At 37.0% G+C, this 22800-nt stretch overlaps 2 protein-coding genes across 4 annotated transcripts in view; both read right to left on the minus strand.

Moving 5' to 3' along the window:
• LOC134538386 (uncharacterized) overlaps positions 1-22800 on the minus strand; it is an 835281-nt gene that overhangs the window by 184342 nt on the left and 628139 nt on the right. The window lies entirely within an intron of this gene.
• Positions 1217-5409, minus strand: LOC134538036 (uncharacterized). The gene is made up of 2 exons (XM_063379010.1): positions 2491-5409; positions 1217-2315 (listed from the first exon to the last, which is right to left on the minus strand). The coding sequence occupies exon 1, from the start codon at positions 3867-3869 to the stop codon at positions 2676-2678; it is 1194 nt and encodes a 397-aa protein (XP_063235080.1). The 5' UTR covers positions 3870-5409; the 3' UTR covers positions 1217-2315; positions 2491-2675.

Below are 22800 nucleotides of genomic sequence, written 5' to 3' on the forward strand. Positions count from 1 at the left end.
TAAAGATTTCAACGATTTGAATAAAACAAGTGAGATTAATGTAGATTCCTTAAAATTCGGTTTGTCTATTTTAACACGCCAGGATTCGGCTATTTGAAAGCTTACTGCATATTTCTTACAAACTTGGCGTGCAATATTTACCGGCTAAATCTGAAGCAGACAAACTTTTTATACAAAAGAACAAAGAAAGAATTCAAGACGAATTTAAAAGCAAGCTAGGTCTCCGCGTAGATTTTCCCAAAGCTGAATTCGGAAACACTAATGACGGAAATACAAGTCAACGATTTTTTGAAGATCCTGAGTTGGCAGCTGAAATAACAGGCCTGGATGTTACTTTCATTCAAAGAATAAAAGTGATTCTTGAATGCATTTCAAGCGGGTACATAATAGATGTGAAAAAATTTCAGAAATTTACTAGAGAGACTGCAGAACTTTATGTTGAATTGTATTGTAGGCATAACATGACGCCTACCATGCATAAACTATTGATACATGGTTCTATAATAATAGAGAATGCCCTTTTGCCTATAGGACAATTGTCTGAAGAGGCAGCAGAAGCCAGAAATAAGCATTTCTGTTCATACAGGTAAAATTTCGCATGGAAATTTAATAGAGTAGACAGTAATACAGCTAAATAGGCTGTTATTAACATCTGATCCCCTGCTTGCATCAAGGCGAACAATGATCAAGAAAAAACGAAATTCTTTTATGAAGGAAACATTGGAAATCTTGATATGTGAAGAAAGTTAAGGCTTTTTTCCATTTAATATTTATGTTTTCAGTTTTAAAATATAATAATAATTTTTTATTTTAATTTTGTTAGTAGATACGTATATAGTTGTCCACTTTAATTATTAACCAATATAAATTTTACTTACAAGAACTTTCATTTTCTTTCGCTATTTGTTTTCGTTTTTGCTCTTTGCTACATTGCATTGCTGGAAATTAGAAGTGAAGATACTTTTGCAGACAAGTTTTTATAAATTACAGATTATTTTCCAAACGTTTAAGAGCGATAAATAATTTTGTCCCGCTAGATTAGTCCAATACCCCTATGTGCGCCGCCGCCGCCGCCGTTTCTTCATATGCTCGGCCGGGAGAGTGTGACAGCGATACGAGGAACTAATATGTTCCCATAACTCGACTATGTGGGAAGTCAATACAAGATAGCGACCGCGCGGGACGCGACAATATATATATATATATATATATATATATATATATATATATATATATATATATATGCAGAAAGAGCGGGGGCACTCGCAAGACAGTCGTCGCGTTCATGTCTGTGCCGCTACATGCCCTGAATCACAATAGCGCTTCGGAGCGATGCGAATATGGCAATGGATGCAACAGCAAAATATCTAGCGATTGTGAACGCAAAGTTGTTTCACCCACGCGATAATATATATATATATATATGTGTGAAATTTGTATTGCTGTTACACACGTACCAAACATATGACAGTCATCAGTGATTCCTAGTTTTTTTTTTTAATTTTATTAATTGACATCTTTGAGAGCGAATTGTTTAATTCAAATTCAACATTCAATTGTAAATATCAATGTAAGTAAACATATTTCAAATATCTCACAAACAAATTTATATCGTTTTATTAGTTATAAAAACCTTTCAAGTTTTTTTTTGCGTTCGCGTAAACTGGGAGCTTGTATTTACTTAGTGCATTTATTTTTAATTAGGCCTATCCGTTTGTACATGGTCATAGTCGATTATTTCTTGATTTCATTCATAAATCTTAAAAAATCTGTTTCTTACAAAATTAAAAAAGTTTAAATGATTTTGAAAAAAAGAAAAGCATATAGTTTTTTCTTTATCAATGGGATTCCAAATGTAAAATTTTTGTGACAAGGGTACGTTACATAACGTAGGCCTATACTATATATCGCATTATTACATGCCCTCACTTCATTCTTGTATTTGCAATAGAAACTGATTTTTATAGTTTTTTTAGAAATATTATGTAAAAAGTTATATTGATATTAAAAATCGTAGAAAAATCATGAAAACACACAAGACAAATAATTTAGAAAACTACTACTAAACATTTCAAGGAAGATTGGCCATGAAATTATCCAGGGATCTTCAAAAATATACATATTGATAACCTTTTTATATTTACTGGTATCAAGTTCACTTAATTACTTTGAAAATGTATTCACAAGAATATTCTTGGTACACAAGAAAAACATTCAGAAACTGATTAAGACTACGTGTGGGTTTGCCCTGTTTATATATGACAACAGAACTCGGAAGTGTAAATACGGCGCTGCGTCTACGAAGACCGAGTTATCTAAAATTATTGAAGTTATACTTCTAATGCGACTTCCAACAAGGTTGCGTTAAACGTTTAACGCTCCCATGGAGAATAACGCTACCATGGAGAATTATTTGCATGCAAATAAAAACTATTTTTTAATGATGCCAAAGAAGTATAACCTCTCACGCGCGTACCTAAGTACACGCACCCATTTTTTTTCACGCGAATTCTTCGTTGAAAAAAAAGAAGTTAAAATTACTGTTATTTCCGACAGTGTAAACGACTCGTAATATCGGTCCTAAGTACGAAATGAACTGCCCCTGGTCAGTTTATTATTATTATTATTTTTTATGTATTTTGTCCATACGGCCGCTGGTGCTGCGCCGCCACAGACTAGCATCTGTTATTTTCCACGTCGCTCTTCGCTCCCCGCGCGGCGGCACTAAAATCCCAGCGGCCGTCATAAAGCCGAGGCCTCCAGCAAGGGGGAGGGCAGTCATCGTAAACCTCGGTGCCCGCTGCTACAAAGGGATATGGCATCGTATGCGGGGGTCGATGGGTGAGATGCATGGTGCTGAAATAGGGAGGGAGTGTTATGGCAGGGAGAAAAAAAAAAAGAGTGAATTGATGCATGGGGAAGGGTACCAGAGCACACACACACACACACACACTATTTTTTTTTTTTTTTCGGAAAATCATACGCGCCGTTTCATCGGTCTGGCGGCGCGCCCGCTGATCCGTATCTCCCGTTGGCTGTCCGGCCTGGCAGGCTCGCCAACGCGACGAATAATACACTTCTCTCCGACAGCCTGTACGACGCGCGAAGCAACAAATACACTTCTCTCCGACACCCTGTACGACGCGAAGCAACAAATACACTTCTCTCCGAAGTCCTGTACGACGCGAAGAAAAAAATACACTTCTCTCCGACACCCTGTACGGCGCGAAGCAACAAATACACTTCTCTCCGAAACCCTGTACAACTCGAAGCAACAAATACACTTCTCTCCCGACACCTTGTACGACATGATGAAAAAAATACACTTCTCTCCGACACCCTGTCCGACGTGAAGCAACAAATACACTTCTCTCCGAAACCCTGTCCGACGCGAAGCAATAAATACACTTCTCTCCGACACCCTGTACGACGCGCGAAGCAACAAATACACTTCTCTCCGAAACCATGTACGACGCGAAGCAACAAATACACTTCTCTCCGAAACCATGTACGACGCGAAGAAAAAAATACAGTTCTCTCTGACACCCTGTACGACGCGAAGCAACAAATACACTTCTCTCCGACACCCTGTACGGCGCGAAGCAACAAATACACTTCTCTCCGAAACCCTGTACGACGCGAAGCAACAAATACACTTCTCTCCGAAGTCCTGTACGACGCGTAAAAAAAAAAAGAGGGATGTTGTTAAAAGAAAAAAGAAAGGAAAAAATATATTTTTTAAATTCTGCCGCTGCAGCGCTGCGCTCGCAATGTGTACCCATGTAGGTTGGCGAGCCACAGACGTCATTGCGGAAACATTCGACCTTGTTTTCGTTTTTTTGTGAGTATTTAAAATATTCCTTCGCCATTTGAGAATTCGAAGGAGTGGTGCGGAAATGGGAAAGAGCTTTTATACACGGACGCACGAATGTTCTTGATGTGGAACGTAGTATGTGATCTTCTGTAATTACTATAGACCGGAAAAACTCGTGAATTCATTTCGCGATAGGCTAAAATACAAATAGTTATACCTCAGTGCCGCCTCTGATATTGGCTCACAACTCACCTGGATGACTCTGAGCCAATGAGAAACACGTGACCAAAGCTCTATCGAATTACAGGCTGCTATGAGGGGACGTCTCACAAGACAGCAGCCAATGAGTGGGTGACATTTGACCGAGTGTACGTATAACTATGGAGTTCATCCTAGAGGTCATTGAACCCGCGAATTTTTCCGGTCCCTAGTAATTACTGAAGCTTAGGTGCAGAAAGTTGACTACCACGAGAAAGAGAACAGACGTTCTATGATTTCGTCGTTATCCAAGTGTTGCATGGTTGTTAAATCAGACGGCAGACTTGTATGAGGATGTGATTCTAAACCTGGTTGTACGACACGACAGGTGTCTTAATATTGGGGGAAATTATGTAGAAAAAGTACAGGCTCTTATGTTAAGTTCAATTGCTAAGAAAAGTATTCTCGTTTCTTATTTATTTAAAAACGGAACATACTTTAAAAAATCATGCGTCGTATTTGCGTATTTCGACAGCACGGTAAATAATTTGGGTTTTGGTTTTTGGCCCGCCCAAGTGAAGCGTTACAGAATGCCGTAAAAAAACATTATCTTTATAATTAGAGAGTACCTAGTACATTAACGTAGAAAAAAGACAACGAATGAAAGAGAATGAATGTTAGTTAAAAGATATATTTAGGTAGATATATCCCAGCCCAACAAACAAAATTTGGAACCTCAATATAATTCATAAGATGGATCTGAGAGCGTTATGTGATATATTTAGAATTAGAGCGACAATTATTTCTTGTTTTCATTCAGTAGCAAAGTAGACTTGAAGCTCATGTAGCCCACATATGGTTCACGTTGATGGTTGTACCACAGTGCTCTCAACTTGTCCTTGATACCACTGAGCCAGTTATAAACAAGCAGAAGAGGTTGTTATTCAGTAACGTAAAACCTGCCAAAGGATGTGACCTCTTTATTGACCAATGAGCAGACTAGAAAGACTTGATTTATGTATGCGCAAGTTGAGCCTAGCATGTAGTGAAATGAATCAACGAAATAATCGTAGATTATTACTGTGACATTCTTATTGCTGGGTAGAATCTCAATTATTAATTACCTTGGTCACGCGTGTAGCTACGCCAATTGCTTATTTTACCTCAGGACATTGAAGAAACATCTGCAGACGTACGCAGTTGGTGCAGTAATGAGGTTATAAAAAAATCGCAGACTTTTCTATTCCCGAAGTTTAAAAGACAAATACAGTTTAAAAGATAAATACGGAAACTGAACTACTTACTCATCTTCCCTCAACATATTCTTGAATGCTTTCCGTAAACAGGCCCCACTATAATTTTTTCTTTTAAGATCACATTTTATTTTTGAAGCTTTGTCATCGTATTTGTGCTCAGGTAGAAGTGAATCATAGAGAGGTGGGTTTGGGGGGGGGGGGGGTTATGCTTTCAGTTTCAGGTCAAGTATACGTTAAAAACTGTTAAATTGCAGACCTTTGGAGTGTATTAACTTAAATAGAAGAAAACAATAAGAACATTACGTACGTTTAGTAAAATAGCTTATAAAGTTTTAAATTTGGGTGAAACTTTTTAAAGTTATAGACAGTGCTACGATGCTTCATGATTTGGTTTGAATTTCTTTCAGAAAAAAGTTATTTTAATTTTTCTAGGCAAATTTACTTATTAATTAATCTCTTTGAAAGAACTCGTGTAACTTTATCTGAGTCAGTGGAATCTAATGCCTATTATGAGATCCACCGCGATGGTATAAATCAAGTGAAAATTTCAAGAAACGTTCAGACAAGTCAATTCCTTAGAAAATATTCGTACCCGAAACCAGTAAATTTGAATGTTTTCAAAGATGTCACGCCGTGTAGGATTGTTTCCATTTGAAATGTTTTTTGAATGTCAGAATTTTTAATTTCTCTAACATAACAAAATTGCCGAATATGTCTCGAAAACTTGCGTTGTGTTGAAGAAAATAATTTATTACGATTTTTAAGCAACTAAATAATTGCATAGATAGCACACTGACACTTATTCGTACTATAACATTACTTCGATTTGAGTATAAAAGCTATAACTAATAAATTTTAGGAACGATTTCTAATCTAACATAATTTAGCTTCCGTATTCAAGTTTTTTCCGTATTTCTCTGTTAGATAAACTATTTTCAGCTTTCTTCATCGTGGTAGTTTGTTCCAACGTTTCACCCAGCATTGCAGTAGGCAACTTCATGGTTGAAAAATCAACTGAGAAGCTAGAGACTGCAGGATTTATATATATAAAAACACACTGGCCAGGGGTCATTCTTCAGACAGCCAACCAAGAAGAGGCCTCCTCTTAGAGGGAGAGAATATTCTCGTTGCTGAACCGCTGGTTCTCTTCTTGGGTTTGAATCCATTAGTCGGAGGTTAGCGCGAATTCAGCGCGGAATCTTCGGTTAAACTCCGGCGGCGTGTTAGAATGGATCAAGGGAGGACCAGAAGGGTAGGTACTAGGTCTCGTCACCACCCCGTCGGCGATGAATTCCAGCGATTTTTTTTTATTCATTCCCAACCCCCAACTCGTCACCAAACTTAGTCGACAGCTCGACCAGGGGCAGTGTTCGGCCATCTCTGTCACAATTAGTCTCCACCACCCCCCTTCCCTTTGCGGCCTTCAGTGAGCCGCCGAGAGCTTTTCGGTGGCCCCCCCCCCCCAATCACTCACCGCGTGACCGGCCGCCATTGCTGTCAATCCAGCACTGAGGGGGCATGGTGTCCCCCCTTTCCCCAGAGCATGGCCGTCACATGGACCACAGTCGCCGAGGAGGGGGGGGGGGGGTTTATCACCGTGCATGTTTCACAGAGTGATGCCTGCGTGCATTAGAGGGGGGGGGGGGGAGAGAGAGAGAGAGAGAGAGAGAGAACTGGCGCGCAGCTCGCAGATAGGTCACACCTCCGCCGGACAGTCACTGCCGTCCGCGACTTTTAAGGCCCGTGTCCACCCTCCAACGCTGCGATGTCACATTTTTTCCCACCGCGATTGGGTTTTGTATCTCCGCTGTTCCCAACGGATGCATAGGCGTTACGAATTGTTTTTTTTTTTTTTTTTTAACGTTAGTTTATGCGCCAGGTAAGTTTTTTGTTTTTTTTTTATGGAACGTACATCTCATGGAACGTAACTTCGTAACCACGGTGCTGCCATCTGTGGCGGATGGCGCGAACCAAAGTTCGCAAAGCCAAAGGGAAAACTTTATATGAATGTAAACAATATTTTAAAAGTAATTTTAAAATTCCTTGTTGAAAATCATGTCAAAAGCCGGGGGTTTTGGCATTTTTACAAGTAATTTTCGATTTTGTCGGAGATGTTTCATTAATTATTTTACAATTTCGCTCTACAAACGGAATGATTCGATAGTCGATGTAGCTGCTCCGGCATAAAAATTCTAGCGCGGGTGCAGTCGTGCGACAGTTGTGGGGCGATGGACGCGACGCGAAAAAAGAAAAAAAATATCCTAGCTTGCCACGTTCGACGCATCTGTGACGTCACGTAGCAACAAACATTTGTTGAGGCAACATACAGATTAGATAGATTTTCTACTTTACATCGTGTCGTAGACGCCACTTTACTCGCCAGAATGTTATTTGCGTATGGTAGGTGATCTGGTTGCGTTATAACTTTTTTTTTAACATAAAATTTTAAATGTTCTGTTTACTTAATTAATTTGTGTAATCTGTGAAATGAGTTCACGCACAAGGATTTTTTTTCCATTAATGTAAAGTTCGGAGTTAACCCATTTATACATATATAAAGTCTATTAAAATAACATGAAAACATTTATGGCTGTCATTATGTTTGGTGCGCATGCAATGACCAGATACATTTTACGTAGTATCTTGAGCAGAGCTACGGAAAACGTTCGTTCGAACGTGAACCATTTACAGTTACGTAACGCGAGAAGGAAATGGCTGGTGCACTGTTAAAACTCGTCTGCTTCTTCAATGAGAGGGTACGCAGATGTCGCAAGTGTTTTCGTTTGGCTTTTTTTTTATTACCACGATAACATTTTCCATGCAGCTGATAAGGTGAATTTCGAAAAAAAAAAAAAATAAATAAATAAATCCCATTGCAGTTGTTTCCATGGCACGACTTCCGGAAAATGTCTACCGAGTTTTTCCATTCATGATGGTATCTGGACCCCAAACTCATTTTTAACTTGAAAGTTTGTGGACATATTTATAATTTATATAGATATGTGTATTTAAGGCAACTGTATGTAACTGCCTAAATTTTCATACATTATTTCCAGACGTATATAAACGAAATAGGTGGATAGTCTCGGTCAAGTTCGGTAGTAGTCGAAACCGGGCTAAATTAAGTTTAAAAAAACTGTAAAATAACTTTAACTCTCTTGTATGAAGATATTGCATCCGTTAAAAGTGGTTCCAGATATGCCTGTGTCAAGAATACATTCTAATCCAATTCAACAAACGTTTTACAAACTTATCAATTTTGTACGTAAATATAAACTTGGTTTTATCCACGTTTATTCAGATTTTTCAAATGAACTTATTAGCCACAATAAAAAAAATGAATATTGGTTTGCATCTGAGCAGCATCATTAACATTTACGCCAAAAGAAAAATTCGTAATTTTTTTATTACTTACTGATTTAAAAATGAAAAGGAAAGAGATATAATTAGATAGAAGCCATCCTGTATTCAACAGTGTCCCTAATAATTTTCAAGGTATTAATTAGTGTTGAAGCATAGTATGTACATATTTGTAATGGCTTTGTTGATAGCAACTGGCCATGAAAAATAATTTCACTTAAGAAGTAATTCACTATATTTTATTGGTTTTTGTAAATGTACCAAAAATATTCATATAAAATTACAGATATTTATAACTTTTGTACGTTTACATGAAAACCACTAAATACTTTTTAAAATAGTGTTCGCCGTAAAACTGAGTTAGGGTTCTTACCCGGGCATTTATGCTCTGTGTAGTCCCAGTACTTTAAATAGTTAAAAGTTTTTTTTTGTAAACCGTACTTTGAATAGCTTTCAAGTATTAACTGCGCACATAACAAGTATGATACAGCAAAATAGTCAAAATGCTGAAAATTCGATTATCTTTTCCATGGCTAAAAAAAATTCTTAAATGGAACATCAATTAAAAGTTAAAATAACACGCCAATTTTCGTAATTAATACTTAATACTATCTCGAAAAACGTGTTTCACATATTAAAAATAACCATAGCCATTTTTACAAATTGCCGTTATTTGCTGGCAAATAGTTTCCAAAGGAATCTTTTTTAAAAGAATAGAAATATTTTCTATGGATATCATTATCTTTTAAAATCCATTTCTAAACAAAAGTAAACTTTCAATATCAAAAATTAAAAAAAATTGTATAGAATAAAATCTGTTTTAAATAACCATGGCGTATTTAATATTCCTCTCTCTCACTCTCACTCTCTCTCTCTCTCTCTCTCTCGACCTTGACACAAGTTAAAAAGATTGCTCAGTTCAAATACAAAAAATTCCCGGAGAGAAAAAAATAAGCTGCAGTAGGTAATTTGCGCACGGGGTGGGTTTTGCGCGGAGTTTATTAATCCAGTTATTAGCTCGTCGAGTGTTGTGTTACAGAAATAATGCAGTGGGATCGCTGTTTCTGACGCCGGGACTCGTCCAATCTGCGCGGGCGGGCCTTTTCCGTTACGTGTCCGAGACAGTGATTAATGTTGTTCGCGGCGCGCCGTTCCCGCCTGGCGAGAAGCGAAGCCCTCCAAGTGCGGCAGGGCTATAAAACAAACGTTAATTAAAAGTTGGACCTTATATTTTTTTTGTTGTTGTTTTTCCCCCCGTCGAAACTGGTAAATTTAATAACTCGAATGTAGTAGCATGCACGTAACAAATACAGTTTCAAAAACAGCTAGAGAACCTGACGCTACCGCCAAATCTCTCTTTCCTTAACACAACCTGAGTGATGTAAAAATATATATATTTTTTTATATTCTCACGGTTTTGATAATTTATTATCGTAACGGTTGGCCAAAAACACTCGCGCATATTTGAACGCAAATTATGAACGCTAAACTATGACCGACCAACCTGTACCTCCAGTGGTCATGAGGAAGAGATGATTGTATTTATGCTTTGTGATCTAAGAGACATAATTTTTTATATTCTCACGGTTTTGAAAAATTAATATCTTATCGGGTGACCAAAACACTCGTGCATATTTGAATGAAAATTATGAACGGTGAAATATCACCAACCTGTACCTCCAGTGGTCATGAGAAAAATATGATTCTATTTAAGGGGATGGTTGCATTCTAAAATTACGTAACAAATACTAGTCATTGTACGTTACAAAAGAAACCCGCAATTGTTGAGTAGTGATAATATATATCGTAGGCTTTTGTCGCTAGTCACTTATATATTCTTGGTTTTATGGGTTGACGTCGTGTCAGCTGGAAATGATAGTGTGCTTGACGTTTCAGCATGACTTGTTGCAGACATCTTCAGAGACGATAAACAATCATCCTTGAATATGACTGCAATAATGGCATGCCAAAACGACCGCGTGCATAATTATTTATATGGACATGGCCCAACATAGAAACCTAGTATTATTAGCCTTTTTAAGAATCATATACTGCAAATGTAACACAAATTTTTATGTACGACAACAGACGTATGTAAATTTGTACATTTACATGAAACCGACTGTATTACTACAAAATAGTGTTCATATTAACACTGGAATCGGATTCTTAGCCGGGTATCTACGTTTTGTGTTATCCCAGTACTTCCAATAGTTAAAGTTATTTGTAAACTGTTCCCTGAATTTCTTTCCAGGGTCAACTGCGCACATTAAAAAGCATAATAAAACAAAATTAAGTCAACTTTCTAGAATATTTTATTATCTTTTAGGTGGTTTAAAAAATTACTGTTGTTTTAAAACATCAATCAAAATTAAATAACCATAGCGGTGTGTTGTAAAAATTGACATTTTCCTTATAATATTAAGAACAATTTCTCGGCAACTGGTTTTCATCCGGTTTTTTTTTAGGAGTGCGAAAAATAAATTCTGTGGACGTTGATCATAATATCCACGGAGTAATTATAGACTAAAATATAATAACAGTTTTTTTTAATATGGCGCATTCAGCTGTGTCATTTCCCCCTGTTTTCCTGAACCACCCCCCTCCCCCGCCAACAATCGTAGTTTAAAATAAGATTAATTTATTCTTCCCTATGCCTAATGAAAATAAGAAGATTATAATTTCTTAATATATCCAGTGACATGCACGTCTCAAAATCGATGCCTGTAAAGCTGGACTCTCAATAATCCGTTTCATCTGTCCATCAGCCTTCCGCTCGTCAATCACGTGACGTGCAGTTAATCAGATGCCAAGAAAAATTCCATCCTTCAAAACTTTGCCAAGCTTTGACTTTCTACGGACGGATGAAAGTATAACCTCAAAATTTCTGAAAGGCGATGTCTTTATTTTAAAAGTTTATTTTTTTTAAGTTGGTCTGTTTGTTTAGCTGCTTCCGTATAATATTTGTTAACGTGTCTGTGAACACTTTTTAAGCTTAAGGGGCCCGCCTACCTGGTTACACAGACGGTGCGCAGAGCTTCAGGAAAAACAACGCGATTTCTAAACTACTCAAGATATCCTAGTGGGGTATGTTTACGAAAAGCATTTAAGAGTTCTCTGAGGCCCGAAAAGTACTTGTAATTTTGGATCATGTTTTTAAACTTTATTTATAGAAGAGTTAAAATGGCTAAAACGCGTGTTTTCATAGTAATTTTTAGGCGTAAAACAACCAGTACAGATTATTAAAAGCACTTAAGGGACTTGCATTACACCTTTATCTTCATTTCTCGGCCATATAATGTTACGGTCATCGCTCAAATTTCACAGTTATCCTGTGACGACGAGAAGACTGCGCGCCAATTCAGAGACTTGCGCGTAGAGGCGATACCGCGCTAGAAATACCATCGAGCGTCGCGCTTATCATCCCGCCTCACTAACACACATACACCCCTGACGAGGCGGGCCCCTTAATATTCAAAACAAAAGTTGTCAGAGACAAAAGTTATTAATAATGGCCCCTACTCTAAATTATACGAAAATAAATATTTTAAAGAGTTTGTTCAAACATTTATATGTTCTTAGCATTCATGATCGTCCCAACTGGTAAACTATAAAATATAAATTTTCTCAAAAATTTAAGCATTAATAAGTTGTTTGCAGCAGCCAATTAGAAAAAATATTATGACGGACGTGTGGATTGTGAATCCTCGACTTATTGACGGACAGACGAACGGACGCGACGGGTAATTGTGAGTCCAGCTAAGAAAATTTCCCAACTGTCACTTGCAAAGCAAATCATGATGTCCGTTAACGGACCGTGACAACCACATGAAACACCGCTGACGGGGGAAAAAAAAACAGTAGCAGCATGATACATAAACCATTGGTACTAATCTCGAGAACTGTCTAATTTGATTGGAGTTAATTAATACGGGCTATAGAGTGTTTGGTCATGCGACTCTCAGTTGTGTCTGTGTGTCCGTTGAACACTTTTTCAATTACAAGGGTTTGAAAATTCTGTTACTCGCGGTGGTGACATTCTTCAAAATAATTCTGAACGCTGTATCATCCAGGATTCTCTTGGATGGGTTTTTATTTACGCGCACAAAAATAAATTAGATTCGCATTAATTTTGTAACTTGTTTGAAAAAAAAATGTAAAAATGTGACTCCGCCTCACCAGTATTGTTGGATTATCTTTTCTCCTTTTTCTGGATCTTGAGGTGGACATATTTAAAAAACGGCAATGTAGAAGAAAAGTTGTGTGCAACACCGTATTATGGAAAAAACAGTGAATTAACTTGTAGAGAGAATAAAACGATATCAGTCAGGCAAAAATAATATTTAAAAAAAATTATAGTACTTTTTACAGAAAGCTAAATCACGCAAATCAATACTTATCTACGTACCTAAACATAAATAATGATTTGAAAACATGCATGGCGCATGACGCCGAAATCAAGATAAAACGTAAGTAAAAAATTTCCTCTCACTGCATTCTCCGCGTTTCATTTATTCCTGCTTGATTTTTGTTTCAAATTTATGTAACTGAAAATGGCATTTAAAAAACGCTTTCTTTAGTCATGGTGATCTCTGAGACATCGCTTTCACGTCTGTATTTTCACTTAAGCGATCCGAATATCGGAGATCCTAACACAAATAATTGAAAACTGACGAAAGTCAAGAGTCATAGTACTTCATTAATACTGCTTCGTTGATGGGGCAGCTTACAATGTATACATTTTAAAACCGAGATTTAAATATTAATATTTACAGTATTTTTTCCCTTAATATTCCAGAGTGCTGCGTGCGAGTCAGCTTTAAGGCCTGCAGTCGGTAGTTAAGTAGGAGTACTCTATTACCTTGGGGGGGTCCAGTCATCTTCGGCCTCTGTAAATAACCACATTATCTTCGATATCATCATTTTTTCTCCTTATCAAGTAAACTTTCCAGCAATTATTTACGGATGTTCTACTACGAAGGAATTACAAGTTATTTTTTTTTTGCAAAATTGTTTTTAAATATATTCATACGGCACGGTTTTTATGTTAATTTAAAGTACAGGCAAGCACCCCTACTCAATTTTTTATAATCGTTGTGTCGAGGTCAATTATGCATACGTAAGTATATTTGATTGTTTCCTTACCCATTTTCAGCAATATTCTCTCGTATTTTAATTAACATAAAATATATAGGTATATAATAAAGAGGTTTGTGAGGCCGATTCTGAACAGTAATTTGAGGGGTGGGGCGGCCCATGAGGGTAATAGAAACTGTTAGCACACACCTCAGATGGAGAAGAGGGAAAAAAATATACATCGGTAGTTTTATATAATGTTTTTTTTTTCCCCGTTCACAGAGTGCGAAGGTTCCGGGGGTTGAGAAACACTGTTGTTGGATCGGGAGGGTAGGAGATGTAGGGGGAGGGGAGAGCTTGGTAGGAACAACTCGGTCCCGCTGCAAGAGGAGGCCACGACTCCGGTCTATTATCGGCCATTATCGCGCCATTATCTGCTGGCGACCCCATCCGCCCGGACAATGGATAGAGAGAGAGACAGAGTGTGTGAAAAGAGAGGGGGGGGGGGGAAGCAGCGCGCCATTTAAAATTCATGATCGTCTGGACCCCTGGAGCTGGATACCGCACAAAGGGAGGGTAGGAATGTGTGTGGGTGTGTGTGTGTGGACGCGAGAAGGTCGGCCTTAAAACCCGCGTTTACAGCCGAAGCACGCATTCTCTCGGTGTTCGCACCGCGATTTTAATAACAACCGTTCCCCTCGATGGCAAAAAAAAAAAAACTTTACGGCGTGGCACCCGTTTCATTGCATACGATATCCGGGTCTTCCACTGTCGCGGATGTTCGGTGCTGCTTCATCGAGATGTATGACACGGCAAACTAAAAAAATAAAGTGATTTAGTAGTGAAACTTCCCACTTGAACGATGAAATCCAAATATTCAATAATTCGTTTATACGATAAAAAAAATAAACAACATATTACACAATAACACATGCAGGTACTAAATACCAGCATATCTTCGAAATGTACAATTTGGATACCGCTTGATTTTGTTTCAAATTCATGTAACTGAAAATGGCTTGGTTATATAAAAATAAAGCTTTCCTCAGTCGTGGTGCAAAATTATGTTTTACAATCTTCACTTTATGATGGCACTAACGATTATTCCTAGCGAGTACCTTCAAAGCTATTGTAAAATCTTTCAGGATTTGTTCTTATGCAACTTCGGTTGGTTTTAGTACACATTTACAACAGACACACACACTAATAGATTAATTATTCCGTGACTTTTTTCCGATGTTAGTTAAAGTTACCACACAATTGTTTCCGTATGACTTAGAACAATAAAAAAAATTGTTAAGAATGTTCTGTTTACATATAATTTTGATTCTGATGATTCTCTCTAGGTATAATATATTTTTATAAATAAGTTAGATGTTGATGAAAAACTGTTAAACAACTGCTCCATTATGAATCAGTTTGGAGCAGTTTGAACATTTTTATGGTAAAAATCCATTGATTTTTCGTATTTAAAGTCTTGTACACCTAAACTGTAACATCTTTATATCTAACAAAGAGAGAAATACCCAGATAAATTAATGGTTACAATAATGTGGCTTTGAGCACCTACCTTTCTTTGAAGCGATACTCACTAAATTCGCCTTCAAATAGATTGTTGCAATATTGCAATATTTTAATTAGAACGCCTTGCTTTTTATTTAAATGTGGATGTCCATCAAAACTTTTGTTGCAGTGCCACAAGTCTTAGCGAAGGCTCATTCATATAAGTAGCCTGGTTACAAACACTGCCAACTCCAAAATTTTGAAATAGAGTCTAGATAGGTTTCTTAAAGCATTTTTCTGATAAATTCGAATATAGACTCAGTTTGTTACAAAACGGCTACAGTTGTACTAAAAATGGATTTAAAACTAGGAATACACTTACAAAGACGGCCAGTGCTGCCTTACAAACATGGCAACTCCGTACGAACCAATCAGCTTGCAGCAACCAATAACATGACCAGCAAACAGTTGGAAGACACTGTTTTTGCACTGTTTTTGTTTTTCTCCTAATGTGTTGGAGTATTCTAAATGCTGTCTTGCTGTAAAGTTATTTTAGAACTGTCTATGGCATTTAAGAAAGTAATATGGATGTAAGGCGTAAATGTTCATGAAACTCCAGCAGAGAAATAAAGGAAGCGATATGCAAATCCAGAACAACTGAAAGTCAACACTCAAAACAATTAAGATTAGTAGTTTCTGTTTTCAAAGGAAAGCCAGAACAAAAGTTATTATATTTAATGGTTTCCATTTTCTGTGAAATAAATTTTAGTATCGATTTTATACTGTCGTAAAAATAACACACATATCATTATCAAAACATGGAACAGCTAGGTTTAGGCAAATACAACCAACATACGTATAGATCTATGTCTAGGTTGTTGCCACATGCGTTTGAAATTCATATTATTAGGGTTGGTTTAATTTTTTTTTAGATACAGTCATGAAGGCATGCCTATATATCGTATCTATCTACTTGTGGGCGTGGTGGATCAAAAAAGAACTTCACATTTATCACTATGATGGACATAAGGAATTTCCATTCTTCGTTTTATGGTATACAAACGAAGACGAGCCAAGATGCTTTTATTTTGAAGTACTGATCTACCTCTTTGAAGGGCAGAAATTTTGATCGAAAAAATACCTGTGAAGGGCGGAAATGGCGAGCAAAAAAATACCTGACAGGGGCAGAGAAAAAAAAATTCACGAATTAATTTCAACTGACTTATATTTAAATATTTATTACTTTTTATGTATACTACTGTGAAACATTCTTAAAATAACTTGTAAACAATCATAATCTATGATCATGAAAAGTGGTTAGACAACTAACCACAGCCCCACTAGGCAATCAAATGTAACAAACAGTACAGTAATGTTTTGTTTATAACCAACACTTTTCCAAGTAACTTTATCCTTCCATAACAGTTAAGCTATTTACTGTGATAACTTCTAAAACATTCCTTTCCTGCTCTAAGGCATAGGGGCACTTTACATACAGTGCACATCCACACAGTACGAACTGGTTTCTTCCTAGAACTGCAGACTGCACATCTCCTTGATGTTGAATGAACCGGTTGGTGCCCGCTGCTTTCATGGCGAATACTCTTGTCTACAAATGGTTTATGTGTCTTGATTGCGACTGGAGACATTCCTTTGCTTCCAGATGGAGTGGATGCTATCACAGCAACTATTCTTGGAGCTAGCAACCCTTTGTAAACCTCCCGACGAAAATCTTTGTTTGTAAATTGTTCTACAGGAAGTTCCTTGTGCATTATAAATGCGTTCGTAACACAACAGTCGATGAAATGAAAAAACAACCTCATCCACCACTTCTTACTTTTCCTGTTGATCGCATAATCTGATTTGAGTCTATCAAAGTTATCGACAAAATTCATGTGTGAGTTGTAGTCTTTCAAAACCTGAGGGCACTTGATGGTTGTTACAGTTCCATCTTTCATTTTGCGGTTGACAGAAGAAACATCCAGTGGATCATGGCATGTTGAAATCAAGTTCACTGCCTTGTTGTCCTTCCATCTGTACACAGCCACTCCATCTTCACTAACACGACAATCAAATTCACCCCTTTCAAGTTGTTTCTCATCCTTCAGTGCAGGTAGGTGTTTTCTTCTAGGGTTTATTGTTCCACACGCATATATTTCACTTTTTGACTTCAGGTTGCTGAACAGATCATAAGAAGAAAAATAATTGTCCATGAAAACAATGTGATGACAACCTTCGAGACCACTTAACAAATTTTGAACAACTTTTGCACCTAACCCTACTTCTGTTGCCCCTAATGTCTTTCCTGTGTAAATGTCAAACTTCAAATTGTAGGATGACTCATCGCACAACATCCATGACTTATAGCCCCGTTTTATAGGCTTATCTCGCATATACTGCTTGAGGGACGACCGCCCCTTGAACTTTACCATCGACTCATCAACTGCCAGTTTCTGGTGAGGTTGGTAACATTCAAAAAATTTTTTCGAAAGATGATCCAACAAAGGCCGAAGCTTGTATAATTTGTCATAGCTTACACTATTTCTGTCTGGAGCTACGGTGTTGTCATTTAGATGCAGATGGCTCAAAAGGAAGCTAAATCTTTTCACAGTCATTAGTTTAGAAATGTAATTCTCACCGAGGTCAGGTTCAGAACTCCAATAGTCTCTATAGCTTGGTTTTTTGGTTATGCCCATGTATAAATTTATCCCAATAAATGTCCTGATTTCACATGCATCAGTAGGGACAAATTGTTTTCCTGTTTGGGTAGCATAAAGGTTTGTCTGAAATACAATATGGTTGATAAGCGTTTCATCAAAATACTCACAAAAGAGGTCCAATGGCTTGATATTTGCTTTGTTCTTTATTCTTGCTGCTACACCACTTTCTTTTGTGAAGGGAGGCACTGGAAGAACACGAGTATCTTGGGTCCATGTAACTGCGAAGCTGGATGAAGCTGTACGAGAGAGTACTTTAGAAACATTTGGCACATCACTGTCACTTTGTTCAGATTCACTGCTGCTTGACACTGTGTTGAAAACTTTTTCTTTGTTCAAATTCTTATTTATGTAAGTAGGATCAGATGAACTGTCATCGGAGTCTATGACACTATCTTCTTCTGAAGGTATTTCTTCAAACAGTAAACGGTAAATTTCATCCTCCGATAAACCTTTTTGCCGAGGCATATTAGATCTGTTATTTATGCTGAAGTTCTGGGAGGGCAGTGGTTAGCAGCACTAACCACATGCAAATACGCTGTCTGGAATAGAAACGAACATTTGTAAGTGCCCAAATACTATTAAAACATTTATATAAACACATTAAATATAAAAGCAAACACTTACCACACATATAATAGTAAAATTCCTAGTAAAAAGCACTATAATACGTAGCAACGCAAGAAACAATGGCGAGTCTGAGTAAAGTGGTGGCTCGAGTAATAAACAGGACATATAAATGTGGCGCGGTACTGTTCCTGCCATCTGTTGGGTCGCAGGACAACTACAACGTGTGGTTAGAGAGAATCGCCGCGACCCGTAAAAGGGAGCACACGAAAATAATGTGGTTAGAGGAAGTAACCACCGCCCACATAACGACTTTATTTTTGTGGTTAGCTACAGTAACCACCACCCATAAAACAGTATCATATTGGTGGTTAGTTGAGGTGACCCGCACCCTTCAAAGAGCTACCACACATTTCAAAAGATATCAACCCAAAACCGGAGAACGGGGTAAGAAAAAAATTATTTATAAATATTTTAGGAAGAACCAATTTGGCAACCGCATCGAAGTGTGTAGAAGTTATTTTCTACAAATTTTAGCAATTACAAAGCACCGAGTTAAAAAGGTGTGTTTACAAGGTTTAGTAAAGGTGATGCCGATGGGCCTGTCGAGACTAGAGGTGGTTATAAGAAAGAATAAAGTACCAACAGAAAATTGATTCGGTGGTTGATTTTATAAAGCAATTTCAGGGAGTAGAATCGCATTATTCGAGAAAAAATAGTCGTAAAATCGATTTGGATTCTAACATTAACACTGCTAAAATGTGGTGCACGTATGGTAAATCAGTTCAAACTGTAAAGCTCAAAGTTAACCACGGTCTTTTTAAAAAAAATATTTGTATCAAAGTTTAATTTGAGTTCTAAAACGCCCACAACCGATTATGCTCAACATGCTTGGAGAATATACTGAAGCCCTGGATCATGAGAGAGATTAGGAGAGAGTAAAATTAAATCCTTTACAAATTAATCTGACATTATACAGAACAGCCTTTCCTTTTACCCTTCGGAAAGAGAGAAAAAAGGCGGTTTATTTACATTATCCTTTGACATGCAAAAAAAAACTCCCTCTTCCAAAGTTGCAATTTTACTTTTAAAACCTTGCTATAGAGTCTGGCATTTTGACTGGCGAAGCGACTTTGGCTAAGGACAACGATTCTGTTTACAAATGGTGTGAGCATGAAATGAAAAAAAAATTGTCTAACAAGATAGCATCAGCAGTATACAATGAGTTACAAAGCTTCATGCAGGTAACTTAATGATATTGATGACCAATCGGGTTTGTCGCAGATGGTTGCTCGGGGAAAAATAAAAATAAAAATTATGCTGATTACAATATGTCTAATACGGTTATATCGTATCTCACAACAAATAAAGCAAATAGAAATAGTGTACCCTGTAACTGGCCACTCATTTATGTCGAGCAGTTGTCGGCTTGATACAAAAATGAATTATCAGAAATATATTATTGTGGATATAAAATACTATTATGACGTTTTTAAATCTCAAGGAACTTTAAAACAGCTTGATAAGGGTTGGCAATACTATGGCTGGAAGACAAACACAAAACAGTGTATCAAAGACACTAAAGACCTTCACTTCAAGATTTTTTGTGTCAGAAGGTTACTTTTAACATAAGTAGAAGGAAAAAACCAAGCCTTTACAGTTAAGGGCGATTATCAATATCCAACGAATATTGCACGATCTCTAAGAAAAAATTCTTTGATTAATTCTGATGTGCTGAACGTTAGTGTTAAAGTAAAACAGACAAAATTGCAGATGTTAAAAAACTGTTGAAAACACATTATGTAAATAAATGGAATCAAATTGAAGAACTACATTGGTACAGGAAAAATATATATGAAAACAATTTGCTGCCTCTTCAAACTGGTGTAGGCCTATATTATGCCGATGATGAGTCTGACAGTGAATTTATGACTGAAGAAAATGTTGAATACATTAATATTTTGGAAAACGTTTTGTCTTAAAATCACAAAAAAAAATAACGTTTCTGGTTTTACATTGTGTTAGCCTACAGTTTTTATTACTTTTGTACACTATATAAATATTTAATACAACTAAAAATATTGCGTTGCGGTAATGCTTGTTGTTTTATATCTTCCAACAAAACCTATAGGCTAATTAAAAAAGGTGTAACTTAAGATAAGATCACAGTCTTAAATGCTCAAAATGTGTTGCAATGACGGCCAAATCCAACAAAGTTTTTTTTACAAAGATAACCAACGCCTAACCTTAGTTACAAACCTGGTCAAGTCCATATTTCAGTCTGAAATAGCTAAAATCCCAATAAAAATTTAGGTAAAATTCAACTTGAATTAGTTATACATATAATATTGAACTAAAAATAAACACAAATTTCTACAGGGTTTCCTTAAAGGGTGAAACAGTTCTTCGATTTTGCTTAAAAAATTTGACAAAATGGACTTTTGACATGTATTCATGTAAATATTTTTTTCGTTTGCGCCAAAGAAAAAAGTGGTTAAATGGCGAAGGATCCAGATCTTGGGTAATTCAGAACTGTTTAATAGTTAAAAAAAAAAAAAAAATGGTTGTCTGTAAAGTCGGTTTACGGACGATAGTTTAACGTGACAACGTCATAACAAAACATTGATGAAATGATAGTTAAAGTTAAAGTACTAAATTTTAAAATGTACTTTTGAAAAGCCCGCCTTAACCTACTTAATATAATAGTAGATTCATAGGCCAATCGAGTGGAAGAGAGATAGATGCGGCGCAAGCGTACAATGAGTGTAACGGGACACAGCGTAACGGGACACAGCGTAACGGGACACAGCGTAACGGGACACAGCGTAACGGGACACTTTTTCGTGCGTGCAGCAGGCGTTCATCGATTTATTAGACGTTGTCACGTCAAAAAAATATATAAAAAGTTTGTGTTAGAAGTAACATTATTGCTACAAAATTACCCCTCTATATTTCAAAAGAAAATTTTTTACCGGCATATGATTCTTCAGCACCGTCGTGGATATTCATCCGGGAATTTGCGTCTCGGCAGGCGCCCGACGCAAGCGCGGCTCGTATTGGCTGAGGAACGGGGCGACTGGGAAAGGAATGGAAATTAAAAACGGGTCGCGACGCAAGGCCAGCCACTTGGCACCCTCATCTCGCGCCTCACAGCAAGACTTGTCGGCGGCAAAACTGCAGCTCGTGGTATTCCGCCGAATGCCTGGCCCCTCTATTTCCCCTCCTCAACCCTCAAACCGCGCTCCCTGGCCAAACGCAGTCAATTTGAGGTTAAGAGCGGGAGCAAGTTGCGCGGGAAAATTCAATTAACTTTAATGGCGGGATCAGCCATTCGCGGGCCGGAAAGAAGTATTGGTGCCCCCCAAAGGTGCAGTATAAAAGGGCAAAGTAATGGAGCCGCGTATTTTGAATAATGGAATGAGTTGCTGTATTGTCTTCCCGGGCCATGCATTCTTCGGGAGCACTTTTTTTTTTCCTTCTTCACCGCAGGACTAAAGCAGAAAATGTCTGGTATAAACCTGCTCCTTGCAGTATGTGCAATGAATGCAATGATATGCAAATAAGTTAATACAGTTGTTTTATAGAGGACTTAAAAATTTTGACGTCCGAACTCAGGGAATAAATTTCACTTCTTATAAGCATTAAAAAAAATTAATTTTGTAAAACTTTTTCGAAAAATCCTTCGTTCAGTAGAGGTATTACAATTGTTGTTTTTCCAACTTTTCACTGCCTTGTATAGAAACGGCAATAATCAAAGACATATTGTAGCTACAATAAATTATGATGCACCATTCAAAAGAGCATCATATTACGAATAGAAAAATATGGCTTTTTTTTAAAACAACTATTACCAATATCACTTAAAAACATTTGAAATGTGAATGCTATTTATATGTGTACTAAATATAACTTCTATAATTAAAGACTAGTAATTTTTTATTATTAATGAAAGTTTCTCAAGATTATTTTGCTGATAGATCTGACTTCGTATTTGTTTTAATGCCTTTCAGATATTTAGTTACAAACACAATGCACAATAGCTATTCAAAATACGGTAAATGTCAACGACTATCTTTGAAAACAGTCACTTCCTCCATTTAAGGCAGTATATTATAATAAATCTCCCCTTTTTTTTTATCATTTCCATACCTCCGAACGTTTAGTTCAAGAACAGCGGTAGAAATTCTACTTAAAAAAAATCTCACACAATATTCAACAATAAAAAATAAATCTTTACGCAATTAAAATACACACAGGTTCAACCAAGGAAAAATAAACTTGCAGGTTCAAACACTTAAGAAGCTAATTT

Source organism: Bacillus rossius, chromosome 13 (assembly GCF_032445375.1).
Source record: "Bacillus rossius redtenbacheri isolate Brsri chromosome 13, Brsri_v3, whole genome shotgun sequence".
Classification (NCBI taxonomy): domain Eukaryota; kingdom Metazoa; phylum Arthropoda; class Insecta; order Phasmatodea; family Bacillidae; genus Bacillus; species Bacillus rossius.

Coding starts and splice junctions, on each gene's coding strand:
- LOC134538036 (XM_063379010.1), bottom strand. CDS start 3,869: ATGGCGAAGGAATATTTTAAATACTCACAAAAAAACGAAAACAAGGTC.